At 33.3% G+C, this 14,852-nt stretch overlaps 1 protein-coding gene and 1 pseudogene across 1 annotated transcript; both read right to left on the bottom strand.

Annotated features, from left to right (window-relative positions):
• Positions 1 to 5,220: 5,220 nt before the first annotated feature.
• LOC107877186 (1-aminocyclopropane-1-carboxylate oxidase 5-like) lies at positions 5,221 to 6,615 on the bottom strand. The gene is made up of 3 exons (XM_047409877.1): positions 6,223 to 6,615; positions 5,712 to 6,033; positions 5,221 to 5,620 (listed from the first exon to the last, which is right to left on the bottom strand). Exons 1-3 carry the CDS (start codon positions 6,606 to 6,608, stop codon positions 5,351 to 5,353), a joined length of 978 nt encoding a protein of 325 aa, XP_047265833.1. The 5' UTR covers positions 6,609 to 6,615; the 3' UTR covers positions 5,221 to 5,350.
• Positions 6,616 to 7,234: 619 nt separating this feature from the next.
• The window catches only part of LOC124896899, an 11,500-nt pseudogene continuing 3,882 nt past the window's right edge, over positions 7,235 to 14,852 (bottom strand).

Below are 14,852 nucleotides of genomic sequence, written 5' to 3'. Positions count from 1 at the left end.
GTTTTGATAAGCTAAAGTAGATCGACCATAACTCTTTGCTCCGATATTGGATTTGGGTGAAATTGGTATCGTTGGAAATATAATTCAAAGGGATTTCATTTCATATAAAGTAGGCCACCCAGTTCGTCCTGTACAAGTATTTATGGTCGTTTGAAGTTGACCCTAAAAATCTATTTTGAGAGGCTGAAGTAAAACGAGTATAACTCCTTACTCAGATGTTGGATTTGGATGAAACCAATTGCATTGGAAAGAAGACTCAAAGATCTTTATTTTCATAGGTTGCAGCTCTCCCAGTTCATTATATTAAGGGATTTATGATCGTTCAAATTTGACTCAAAAAATTGGCTGGCCTCAGTAGTTTGTGTGCAAGAAATTTTCCTGCACATTTACTATTCCCAATATTCCGGCCACCGTTTTATTGTTTCGAACGTGCTCGATTATATCCAAAACCTATCCGTTTTTGAAAATCTTTATATCGTTGGAAAGTTTATTCAATAACCTTCGCATGGAACCATCGACGGGCAAATTTCGGTATAAATAAAATAAAAAAATTAATTCCATATAAATAAGACCAATACACGTACTTGAATACGCCAATATATGTACTTGAATACGGGGTGTTACAGGTAGCTTCTCAACTATCGCTGCTACTTGGAAAGCATCATTCACAATTAAACCTACGAAACAATTTATGTGAGTATTAAGAACATTTTTAATTTGTTCAACTAAGGTATTTTTCAAAGATATACCTTCTGCTAGGAGATCATGTATGATGACTTGCAACTCCTATACTTGAGAGACAACAGATTTGCTATTTATCATTTTGAAGTTCAGGAACCGTGCAACAAGAAATTTCTTAATTCCCGCATCCTCCGTATTATATTTCCGTTCAAGTGCCCCCCACAGTTCATTTGATGTCTTGGTTCTACTATAAACATAGTAGAGGTCATCTTGGAGACCACTCAGAATATAATTCCTGCAAAGAAAGTCCGAATGTTTCCAAGCTTCTACAATAACGAAGCGGTCCTTGTCCGAGGTCCCCTCAGGCATCTCAGGAGCGTCTTCACCAGTGAACCGTTGCAGACATAAAGTGGTGAGGTAAAAGAACATTTTTTACTGCCACCATTTGAAGTCAATGCCTAAAAATTTTTTGGACTTCTCCGCCGGTGCCATTGTTGGCGGAGCATTTGTGCGGCTTGATGAAGCAATATTATTTTCTCCCACAGTCGTAGCCACATCATGCATTTATCTTTCAGTTGTCATTTTTCCTGTCACCACAAGACAGAAAACTTAGTATTTTTTTAGAATACTAGTTATAAAGTTAAATAACTTGAAACTCTTCTTCTTCTTTCTAGTTAACGATGAAGTTTTTATTACTTCGAATCATCAACAGAGTGAACCTTAACTTGTGATGAAGATTTTATGTCTTCTAGTCACTAGTTAAATTCAAGCGGAATAGAAAGTTTAAGCTTTAATCTCCAAAAACAAGCAATACAGATTCTATAAATTATTCCTTAAGATTGTTATTTTCCACAATATATTTGGGTACGCCGAAATCTGTATAGTAGAACAACAACTTCAACTCGAGTTCAAGTATAAACAAGAACACAATGTGTATATATTTTTCCAGAAAAATAAAGATGAAACAGAAATGATTAAGGCCAAGTCGTCCAAATTCAAGGACTTTCCTTAAGGAATAATTCTCCTCACTGTACCCGAGGTTATGGAATCTTCCTTCCAGAATAAAATGGCCATCAATCCAACTATAGTGGTACCTCAAATAGGCAGATTCGTCGAACGCACTCAACGATTTAATGAACACACAGAGTTTTTGTTAAGACAAGAAGAAGTTTGTAATCTGAAAAAAAAATTTCTATTCCAAAACCTGTGGATGAAATCAGATTTTTATAGCCAAGAAATGCCTCTTCTGAAAAGAGACAATGGTCCATCTTAGAGGTGTGATGTTTCTAAAAATGCATGTCTGTTTACCCAAAATAGTGCAGTATTTTGCTGAAATAGTGCACCAGTTCGAAATAGTGCATCACTTCATTGAAGAGTTGCATCTGTTCAAACCAACGTATTAGTTTTGGAAATATTGTTTTGAAAATCTGCACCAGTTCAGAAATAGAAACACAGAAGCAATGCATCAATTCGCAAAACAGTGCAACGATTTATTGAAACAGTGGCATCAGTTCACTTCGAATATTACATTTGTTATTTCTGCATGCAAGTGGCATCAGTTCACTTCGAATATTACATTTGTTATTTCTACATGCATGTATATTTAAATGGAGTTTCAAAACACTTTTCATATTGAATTTATTTATTTTATTTCTGTCAAATAAAATTTGTCCAAAAATATAGATCTCATCGATCGATCATTTGTCAAATCCAAAATCCAAATTCGAAGCCGAGCGAACGACAACGACGACGGCGTGAGGAATCTATTATTTCTTGCCTCACTTGCCATGTGGAGTAAGTATTCATCAATATAAAAACGCTCAAGCTCTCTTCTTCCACCAATGTGGGAGAAAGAGTAAACTTTCCAATTTGGGAGTACACTTTTCATTTTAGTGTCTCCTTCCCTCCACCTTTTTACTCTCCATTTTTTCATTCACACTTCTTTCATCTACTATGAACCCAACAACCCCCCACATGAATGGGAAATGGCTAATTTTCATAAAACTTTTACGGACAAGTATGTGATCACCAAGCAAAGACTGATTACATCCGGATAAGTGGATTTTCCTTTGAACTTTCCATAGTGAACATGCATCGGATGCACTAGGTCAATCGATAGATTTGATATCTTTGAACCGTCGAGCTTTAATGTCCACCTAGACAACACATGTCACACAACAAGCCTTTTACCGTTTATAGTTCTTATGGTTTTGTTCTTTTCAGCCATGAACACGTCCCGATTTCATGAGTGCTTAGAGAATAGGCCTTTAATAACATTCTCTTTGAAGCGGATTCCACTTCGCCCTTACATAGGTGATTTCTAAACGTTCAATCCTGTAGATTAAACTGTTTGGTCAAATCTAGCAAATTTAGATAATCATTAAAAGACTTTTCACCTTAAGTCTTATCCTTGTTTACTATACATTGTCTACATCATGAGAATGGATTGGGTAATTGACAATGTTGAACCTGTTATACACAACTTTGTTTGATCTCCTTGAACCTAGCTCTTGGGATCTCCAGTCTTCTAGGTAGATTTACCGCCATGCTGACTCGTCCTAGGCCTTAAACCCATTCCCTTGGATGTTCTTTTCACTCCTTCTCTATATAGGCCTTTTGTAAGTGGATCCGACACATTATCCTTTGACTTTACATAATCAATAGTGATAATTCCACTAGAGAGAAGTTCCGTAATGGTATTATGTCTCCATCGTATGTGATGAGATTTACCGTTGTACATCATGCTGCCTGCCCTACCTATTGCCGCTTGGCTATCACAGTGTATACATATTGGTGCCACTGGCTTGGGCTAATACGGAATATCTTTCGAGAAATTCCAGAGCCATTCTGCTTCTTCACCGGCTTTATCTAATGCGATAAATTCAGATTCCATTGTAGAGCGAGCGATACAAGTCTGTTTGGATGATTTCTAAGAAACTGCTCCTCCACCGATAGTGAATACATATCCACTTGTGTATTTTACTTCGTTCGATCCGGTGATCCAATTTGCATCACTATATCCTTTAATTACCACAGGATATTTATTATAATGCAAAACATAGTTTTGAGTATATTTAAGATATCCCAAAACTTTTTTCATTGCCATCCAATGAGTTTTGTTGGGATTACTCATGTACCGACTCAATTTACTAATAGTACAGGCTATGTCTGGTCGTGTACAGTTCATTATATACATTAAACATTCCAATACTCTTGCGTACTCCAATTGTGAGTCACTTTCACCTTCATTCTTTCGAAGAGCAAAGTTCACATCCAATGGAGTCTTGGCAATACCGAATTTCATATACTTGAACTTGTCAAGTACTTTTTCGATATAATGAGACTATGACAATGCTAACCCTTGTGGAGTTCGATGGATTCTTATACCTAAGATCACATCTGCAACTCCAAGGTCTTTCATATCAAACTTGCTCTCAAGCATTCATTTTGTTGCATTTATGTCAGAAATGTCTCTACTGATGATTAACATATCATCCACATATAAAAAAACAATGACTTGGTGATTTGGAGTGTCTTTAATGTAAACACATTTATCACATTCATTTATCTTGAATCTGTTTGCCAACATGGTTTGGTCAAACTTTGCATGCCATTGCTTAGGTGCTTGTTTTAGTTCATAAAGTGACTTAATAAGTTTACACACCTTATTTTCTTTTCCTGGAACCACAAAAATCTAAGGTTGTTCCATGTATATTTCTTCCTCCAAGTCTCCATTTAGGAATGCGGTCTTCACATCCATTTGATGGATTTGAAGATCATATACCGCCGCCAAGGCAATTAACATTCGAATCGAGGTTATCCTTGTTACTGGCGAGTATGTATCAAAGTAATCAAGGCCTTCCTTCTGTTTGAAACCTTTTACTACAAGTCTTGCCTTGTATTTGTCAATAGTACCATCCGCCTTCATTTTCCTTTTGAAGATCCATTTAGAACCTAAAGGTTTATTTCCGAGAGGAAGGTCAATCAATTCTCATGTATGGTTGCTTAAGATTGAATCTATCTCACTATTGACTACCTCTTTCCAAAAGGATGAGTCTGACGATGACATCGCTTCTTTAAATGTTTGAGCCTCATTTTCTAAGAGAAAAGTTAAAAAATCTTATCCAAACGAAGTTGACGTTCTTTGACGTGTACTACGTCTTGGATTTTCTTCATTATGTACATTCTCACTTGGTTCATCTCGAGGTCGTTTAGATCCTCCACTAGACTGTTCATGTCTAGTTTTATACGGATAAATGTTTTCAAAGAATTCAGCATTGTCTGATTCAATTACCGTATTTTTAGGATATGTGCTCCAGTTCACTTCGAACTGGAGCACATATTAAGGACGCAAAATATGTTAGGATAATACATTTATAAGTTTGCTTTAGTGGCTATAGTGATTACCACTAAACAAATGCTACTAAAAGTAATCATTTTTAGCGGCAATGGTATATGGGTTTACCAGCATTCAAAATAAATAATGCCATTAGAGGCTTTAGCGACTCTGGATTGCATAAACACTTGATCAAACCCCACTAAATGTCATATTGCTGCTCAAAGGTAAATTTATTACCGCTAAAAACCTCTTTGGTATAGTGCATATACGTAATATTGCTCTTTTTTTTTCAATATTGATATAAGAACTTTGATCACATAGTCTTCTCCTTTAATTAGAAATTGAGTAGTGGGTTATATGGATGAGGTCTTCAGGTTTAGCTGGTGGATGAGTCATGTTTCTGATTCTCAATTGCATATATTCTCCGAAGAGGAATCCTCTGTACTTGGGCGACTCTCCAATGTCCTTGGTGAACTGTGGCAATGGCTCAACCCACCTGTCTCCTTGCACGTTATAGAAGAACACATACGAGTAACGGTTTGTTTCTCTTGGTCTCACCACTCTGTGAGTTGCACTCTTGAATTTATTGTTGCTTAGCACCTTTTTAAAGTCGACATAAGAGAAAAAAAAAAAAAAAGGTTGATTCATCAAATTTTGGTATGATGATAACTTTGAAATGAACTATAATTACCTGAATCACATCACCAATGTTAACAACTAGTTTGTCTTTGCAAGGCGCTATGGGAATCCATTGGTCATCTTTGTGCACCTGAAGGCCTCCGACTTCATCCTGGTAGAGAATGGTGAAGAAGCCAAGATCCTCATGTGCTGGTTTTCCGGTGTTCTCAGCTTCTGTCGCTGGAAAGTAGTGGAGGCCGATCAAGGCATCCCGAGACTGATCATTTTTATAGTTTGATAGGAACTTAGGAGGGAGACCCAGGTATTCGCTTATGATTCCCTCCAACACAACTCCTAATTTTATGAAATGGGAAACCATCTCATCCAATACTTGCCTGAGAAGATCAAAACATATTAATTTCACAAACAACATTCTTACAAATTTTATAAAGGGCGAAAGTGCGAATGAAACTTCAGTTCTTATTGGAATCACCATATCAGAGGATCGCCTAAGCTAGAAACAGTTAATTTGAGATGCAATCGAGAGAGAATAGGGCGATAGCAGAAATAAATAAAAATATTACTTGAAATGAGGTGGGTTTTTGGGGCAGACAGGGAAGCCAGAGGATGAAAGACGATATGCCAAATGCTCATAAGTCTCAGCTGAACTTTGTGTGCTTTTAAAATAACTATCAGGTACTAAAAGTTTTTCTTCATCTGAGCAAGCAAAGAAAGTCTTGTACATATCCATGGTTCTGCTCAACAAATCCAAAGGAATTCCGTGATTCGCAATTTGGAAGAAACCATAGTTACTACAAGCTTCTCCCATTTGCTCCATAACCTTCTTTTTCCCTTCTACATTTTCCTCTGAGCTAAAAAATAGAGAAAAATCAATAGTTGGAATATCTAAACTAGCCATGATGTTTTCCTTAATTCTCTTCACTCTCAATGTTGTTCTCAACCTCTTCATAAACAAAAAAAATCATAGTTTTGATGAGAAGTCAATTATTGATGTCTGCCCCATGTGGCCATATAAATATTAAGTTTAATTTCTGGATAGCTAGCTCTGTCATAAATTTTAAAACTCAATGTTTGTATTATATGCAATAGTTTAAGAATTTTTTGCTTTTGTATTAATCCAGAAAGATCCAATGATGTGCTATGATTTTATCTTACAAAACAAATATATTAGTTAAAGGGTCACGACAACTCATTGAGGACAAGATCATTAGATGAAAAACTTGGACAGCTCTGTTGGAATATCAAAACTTGCCATGATGCTTTCCTTGATTCTCTCGATATTTCCAGCAACTCCACATTTTACATACTAGCCATGCTGTTTGTCTTCTAACTCACTCTCAATGTTGTTTCAACCTCTTTATCAACAAAAAGCATGACAAATTTTTTCTTTTTGGTCGGTCCAAAAATAACCATTTCTTGTTTGATAAACATTTAATGACACTATCTAATATTTGGCAAAAAGTCCACAAAGGTGTGCCCTTCTATTTAACAGTTTATTTATCTTAAAGATAGTTTAGAAATATTGCAAAGTCTTTCTCATATTTCTTAAACATCATGTTGAACAACTACTTATTTTCAAGCTGGTCGAATTGGTTCATTGTTTCTCTTCTCGAGCTTGTATTTGTCACTTTTGCATGTTAATCATCAAAACATGTTTTAAAAATATTTATATTATTAAGAAGTTTATACGAAAATAAAAGTGTGTTCCTTCGTGACTTAAATTTTTAATGAAATGGTCACACACTTCTATATACATATTAAGATTGCTGTAATACATATTATTTCTTTTCCTGGAAATTAAGTAGTGGGTTATATAGATGAGATCTTCAGGTCTAGCTGGAGGATGACTCCTGTTTCTTCTAAGTCTCAGCTTCAGATATTCTTTGAAGAGGAATCCTCTGTGCTTAGGTGACTTTCCAATTTCCTTGGTGAAATGTGGTAATGGCTCAACCCATTGGTCTCCTTGCATGTTATAGAAGACCGTGCACGAGTAACGGTTAGTTTCTCTTGGTCTGATCACTCTCTGCATTGTGTTAGGATTTTTGTCTGCTTTTCCTATATTTAAGTTTTATTTTTTAAAGTTATCATAATTACTTTTACTTTTTCTGAAAGAAAAAATATAATTCTTTTTCATATTTGATTAATTTTTTTTTCTGAGAGGAAAGACTTTGGACATCTATAAATAGAAGACCCCTTCTCATACCATAACACAATATTATGCACAATGTAGTCATTTAAAGTGTCTTTGTTTAGGGAGAGATTTTCTCTCTAATAGTTTTATGTTTTCTTTTATATTAGGTGTTTATATGTAGGTCAATTGGTTAAACTATATAATAATCATATTTTTTGTATGTTTTTCTTTTCGTCAGATTTATCGTTTCAATAGTTTGCAACTAATAGCTTTCGCATGATGCCCTCTCGATTTCAAACCCAACAAGTGGTATCAGAGCTTACGGTTCAATGGTTCAACGGTGTGGTGAGACGAAATTAAATTGTCGAACTACATGTGGAGAACAAGTTTCAACCATATTTTCAACACTCCTATTGTTGCATCTTTAAAAATAAAAATAAAATATTACTTTTAAACCAATTTTTAACCATGATATTTTAAACCTTATTTTTAACCATGGCAAGCAGCAGTTATGAAGATTATATCAAGAACAAAGTTCATGCACGTGATATGAAGAGAAGACGGATCAAGTGAAGAAAATAAAGCAAAAAAGGGAAGATTTTTTTAGGGTTTTTGTCCTGATTTTCTTACTACTATATTTAAGTTTTATTTTTTTAGAAGGAAAATAAAAGTTACCATAATTACTTTTACTTTTTCTGAAAGAAAAAATATAGTAATTCTTTTCCATATTTGGCTAACCTCAGGAAAGGTTTTGGACATCTACCTTCTCATACCATAACATAATAGTATCCACAATGTAGTCATTTAAGTTTCTGTGTTTAGGGGAGATTTTCTCTCTAATAGTTTTATTATGTTTTTCTTTTCGCCTGATTTATTGTCTCAATGATTTGCAACTAATAGCTTCCGCATGACGCTCTCTCGATTTCGAATCCAACACATTGCACTCTTGAATTTATTGTTGCTTAGCACCTGTTTTGGTTTTAACAACAAAGAAAGTTGATGAACTGTGAAATTAATAACAACAATATACCCGATGTATTACCACAAAGTGGGGTCGGTGAAACTGTATATTTACGGATTGCCACAAGCCAAATTATAATGATTACCTGAATTACATCACCAATGTTAACAACTAGTTTGTCTTTGGAAGGCACCAAGGGAATCCACTGGTCATCTTTGTGCACCTGAAGGACTCCGACTTCATCCTGGTAGACAATGGTGAATCAGCCAGGATCTTCGTGTGTGGGTTTCCTATGTTGTGTTCTCATCTTCTAATCAGGTATCAAGCAATTGTAGTTAAACTATCATTAGGTTCGCCTGATTTGGAGGTTTTAAGGACGCTACCGACAAAAGTTTTAGGCGTGAAGGGTCACTGTTTAATTGGTTTACTCGCTCCAAGACAACTTCTAATCAGGTTTGATCAATACGATGACCTTGTGATTGCTTATCAAGGCAAGTGAATTATTTTCCTTACAATGGAAAGGAACATCAATATCGAGTTTTTCCATGGACCACTGGTTTTAATCAGGAAATAATGAAGGCTGTAGTTTGGATTTCGTTGCCAGATTTATCACCAGATTTGCTTACTTTGAAATCATTGATTTCCATTGCATCAGCAGTGGGAAAACCAATTGCTATTGACAAAGCAACACAAGTTAAATCAAGACCTAGTCCAGCTAGAGTTTAGAGTTATCTTGGATTTAGGTGATAAAGTGCCAAAGCTTATACGCTTGCAGTACTTGGACAATAAATCCGGTAAGATGTCAGAGGTTTTCCAGGAATTGTTTATGATAATTTACCTTCATATTGTAACCATTGTCAGCATCAAGGGCATGATGAAGATGTATGTCGTTTGATATTGAAGAGAATTCAAATTTCAAGCCAAGATGAAGCTGTCCATGATCAAGATGAGTATGCTGCAGGGGGAAAATATGCAGGAGATTTAAGAGAGGTTCAAATAAGAAAAGGGGAATAGCTACTATTTCTAATCATCAAGAAATCGAGAAATCTGATGATACAGGTGTTGGAATTGATTGAACTACTTGTGGAAACAGGAAGCTTCATAATGTGCCGCAGGGTAGTGTTTCTGGGCAGCAAACTAGTGTAGAAGTTGATGACGAGCAGGCTATGATAGATGCAGCGCAAGTCGAACAGAATGGACAACAATTAACATGTAAGCAACCTGGAGATGGAATCTTGAAAGGCGATGGAAATTTTTCGACACAAGCTGGGCACTCTAAGGATGTAATACCTAATAGTAATTCTAGTAGATTAAAAGAAAAGAAAGATGGATATGAGCTGGTGCAGTTGATTGCAAATTTCAGAAGCACTGAGAATGTTGCAGGGAATTACGATGCTTCTATGTCTTGGTCGAATGCAAGTGGCTTGGGCAAAGGTTTGGAGATGGATAATGAGAAAGGATGGACTGCCGTGTCATACAAAAAGAATGTAGTAACTCGAATGGGTTCACCAGGTCACAACAAGGTACAACGAAGTTGTCGATCCAATGTGTCTAAGGATCTACTTAGCACAAACTCGTATGACGTTTTGATGAATAAAGAAGGAATTGGCGCTGCCAATATAGAGGATGATTTGCAAGCCAAGGAGATGCATCTTATGGTGGTTAATGATAGTCACAAACCCTCGACTGTTAACCTCAGTCAATTGGAGTTCAAATTCTGGATAACATGAATCTCCTCAATGCACTACCTCAAGATTCATTTACTAATCATCATACGGTCATCCCAAAGGGAATTTAAAGGCAATGGAGACACCCATTCCGCTTTTAATTTAGCCACAATGAACACCTGGCATTCTTTAGAATTATTGGCAGAAAAAAGTACACCTTTGAAGGAAGCAAACAAGAGGCAACCCGGACAACAAGATCAAGTTATATCTGTGTCTTCAGCAACAATAAATCAGTAGTTCAGGAGGCTGCCATATCACTAAACTCCAATCTACCCCCTAAGCCACTCATGGTTAGATTGAACACCTGACTCATGAGGTCCTTTCCCAATCTCTGGAATTGTCTAAATAAAAATATTAATTTAATAATGATATTACATTAGAAAAATAATTACGAATATTAAGCACTTAACTAATAATCTTATATAATTCATAATATGTTAATTGAAAATGGAGTATATAATATAAATAATATACTAATCAAAAAGTAAAATAGGGGATGAACATGCATCTGTAAATTTGGAGAAACACTATTCTCCCCTCAAAATATGGAATTTAAAACGTGAATTAAAGGATTGTTAGAGATGATCACCCTCCAAATATATAAACACACTTAAACTTTAAGGCACTTATTACCACCTAAACTTATTTTGTAAATCTGACCGTCAAGTATCAGAATATTTTTATACTTCTTTTGGGGAGATGAAAAATACTTGTGCGTTCTCTCAATAAAATAACAATCATAAAAAATAGAAAAAAAACATCATTTTCACCCCATACTATACAAGAAAAGTCTAAGCCACATCTAAATTATATAAGTGACCTATTACACACATTAACTATATAAAAGTGATATTATTACCTCCCCGCGACCCCCATTCTAAGGCGCGTGTGTTACACTTATTTTAGGCGCGTCCAGCCTATTAAATAACAAAAGTAAATGACTAAAAACATTAAGGGAAAAGCATCGTTTCCACCCCAAACTATAGTCGAAAAGTCGAATCCATACCTAAACTATATAAGTGACCTATTACACACCTTAACTATAAAAAAGTGATACTTTTTACTGACTTGGTGCTGATGTGGCAGCGCGTGTAAAACACTACACCACATGCAAGTGGTGGTAGCCTGACAGGGTGTAAATAGTTTCATTTTTTTATAGTTTAGGTGTGTTATAGGTCACTAATATTGTGGCTTCGACTTTTCGGATATAGTTTAAGGTGAAAACGATGTCTTTTCCCTAAAAAAATAACATTAGCTTTTGTGACAATTTCATTAAAAAGCTTATACTAAAAAAATTAAATAAAAATATATAAATACTTGACTAAAATAAATAGAGTGAAAATTATTTTCCCCCTCAAGTTTACTTTAAAAATCAAACTCTCCCCTATACTTTGAATAATAAGCATTCTCCTCCCCCCCCCCCCCCCCCCCCCCCCCCTCCCTTTTTACCTTGACAATGTTTATTTTAACCTTGGCATTAGCAATATTTTCTTATAGTATACATTATTTAAACAATAAGCATTCTCCCCCTTTTTTTCTACTTGTCTTTTTTAAATACCTATTTTACCCTTACACTATTAATCTATATTTTTCTTTACCTCTTTAAAATTATTATATTTTTAATATATATAGTAAATTTTTATAAATAAAAAGAAAATTATTTTCTAGACAAAAAAAGTGAGAAACATATATTAAGTATATAAGTTAGTGATGTTTTAAATGAAATAAATGACCATGATATGGAAATTTATTTATTAATAATAATTAAAACAATAATATCTATTTATACTAGTGAAAATAACAAATAAAAATAATTTCATAAACATATTCCAATGCATGTAATATAATAACATATAACAAAAATGGAGATATATTTTATACTAAATTAATTCAAAAGTTTACTTATATTATAAATATATACTCCCTCTGCTCACTTTTATTTGTCACTATTTTACTTTTTGAGGTCAACCTGCATGAAATTTGACCAACATTTTAAGATGTATAATTTAATATTTAAATTTAAAATTTAGATGATCAAAAAATATATGAAAAATGCTATAAGTTGCAATCCTTCTTCATATTAATAAAATGAAAAAATATATCTTAAAATATTTGTCAAAATTTATGCAGGTTGACCTGAAAAAATAAAAAGTGACAAGTAAAAAAGAACCTAGGGAGTATAACGAAACTCATGTGCATATATATATATTACACACGCACACACTTAATGCATGTAAAATAAGAGATACGGAACAAGGTACCCCTAAACTATATCTGAAGTTGTTATGACACACTTAAACTTTAAGGCGGACCTATTACCACCTAAACTTATTTTTGCTGATCTGGCTGTCAAGTATCAGAATATTTTTCTACTTCTTTTGGGAGAGTCGAAAAATACTTATGCATTATTTTAATAAAATAATAATCATAAAAAATAACATTAACTTTTGTGACAAGTTCATTAAAAAGGTTATACTAAAAAAATTAAATAAAAATATATAAATACTTGACTAAAATAAATAATGTATACTATAAGAAGGTATTGCTAATGTCAAGGTTAAAATAGACATTGTCAAGGTAAAGGGAGGTGGATGCTTATTATTCAAAGTAGAGGGGAAAGTTTGATTTTTAAAGTAAACTTGAGGGGGAAATGATTTTCACCCTATATTTTATACTAAATTAAGTCAAAATTTTACTTATATTATAAATGGGAAACCTACTTATTGGAATACTAGTTTAGGTGTACGCATCTCGCGCGTGTACCTCACTTTATTGAATTTAAATGTTACACTAAATAGGATATTTGTTTAAATAATAAATATAAATACAATAATTAAATTCAACATCATTTTGAGAATTTAATTAATTAAACCTAACTTTTACAAAAAAAAATACGATGATAGAGACATCAAAACAATATAATTAAATCTAACTTTTACACAAAAAAATTTCTCAAAATCATCTGACACTCATCTACTACCTGTAATCTATAACAAAATAATACGATAATAGAGATATCAAAATAATACAACTAAACTTAACATTAACACACAAAAATTCTCAAAATAGAGATATAAAAATAATATAATTAAACCTAATCTTTACCTAAAATAATTCCTCAAAGTCGATGGACATTCATCTACCACCTGTAAATTCATCTACGGCTTGTAAACTACAATAAAATAATATAATTGTGATCACAAAAGTTCAGTTTTGATGAAAATAATTCTTGTCTGAGCAAAAATTTCGACCCTAAAGAATGACTTGAATGAAAACAAAGAAGATATGTATACACACACGTTGAATTCTATTATGTTGATAAAAACAGTGAAAAAAGTTGAGGGTTAGAAAATTAAGCATCCATCAATCTAGACATGCAACCAAATCAAGTTAGATTAGCATCAATCGTATTTTTTCAATATAGAGGATTCGTCTATCGACAATAGTCTCTCTACCTTAGTAGTGGTAATAAGCATTCACCAATCTAGACATGCAACCAAATCAAGTTAGATTGACATCAATCATATTTTTCCAATATAGAGGATTCGTCTATCACCTTAGTCGTTGTAACTCTACGCTCCCCAAACTCCATTTCGTGGGACTAGAATGATGCATTATTGTTGTTGTTGTAGATATAGTGGATTCATATAGCTGAGCGGGTGTAGTTTGGGGATGAGGTAAAACTTTATTTGTATGTGGAACAAACTGCGTGGAATGGATATTTGGGATTTATGAGAATTTTATTGAGTTTATATATGGATATAGAAAATGATTATTCCTATGTGAATTGATGAATTGCATATGGAAAGACTATAAAGGATGCATATGAAAGCATATATGAGTGAACTATTCCGTTAATAGAGTTCTATTTAGGAATATTTTTTTATTCTATTTTAGGAATATTTTTATGATTGATATTGATTCTCTTATCATATATTTTAGATTCCATATATTTTAAGAGTGTAGTTAATATAATATAAATAATTAAATAATAAATTAAAGAAAATAGTGAAAAGATAATTTTATCTTTTAATGAAGGACAAAAAGTTTAAATCACTTTTCTAAGGGTCTTCACACTTTTAATATATTATAGATTATAAATATAGATATAGATATAGATTATATATATAGATATAGATATAGATATTTATGAAATTATTTTTATTTGTTATTTTCACTAGTATAAATAGATATTACTGTTTTAATTATTATTAATAAATAAATTTCCATATCATGGTCATTTATTTCATTTAGAACATCACTAACTTATATACTTAATATATGTTTCTGACCTTTTTTGTCTAGAAAATAATTTTCTTTTTATTTACAAAAATTTACTATATATATTAAAAATAAAAAATATAATAATTTTAA

This window comes from Capsicum annuum, chromosome 3, assembly GCF_002878395.1.
Source record: "Capsicum annuum cultivar UCD-10X-F1 chromosome 3, UCD10Xv1.1, whole genome shotgun sequence".
Taxonomy (NCBI): Eukaryota; Viridiplantae; Streptophyta; class Magnoliopsida; order Solanales; family Solanaceae; genus Capsicum; species Capsicum annuum.
This window is presented reverse-complemented; position numbering and strand designations above follow the sequence as displayed.

What these genes read in the sequence shown, in the direction of transcription:
- LOC107877186 (XM_047409877.1), bottom strand. Translation starts at nt 6,608, where the DNA reads ATGAAGAGGTTGAGAACAACATTGAGAGTGAAGAGAATTAAGGAAAAC. An exon ending in AAAAACCCACCTCATTTCAA is followed by an intron (nt 6,034 to 6,222) that starts GTAATATTTTTA and finishes TGATCTTCTCAG; the next exon opens with GCAAGTATTGGATGAGATGG. An exon ending in ACATTGGTGATGTGATTCAG is followed by an intron (nt 5,621 to 5,711) that starts GTAATTATAGTT and finishes GACTTTAAAAAG; the next exon opens with GTGCTAAGCAACAATAAATT.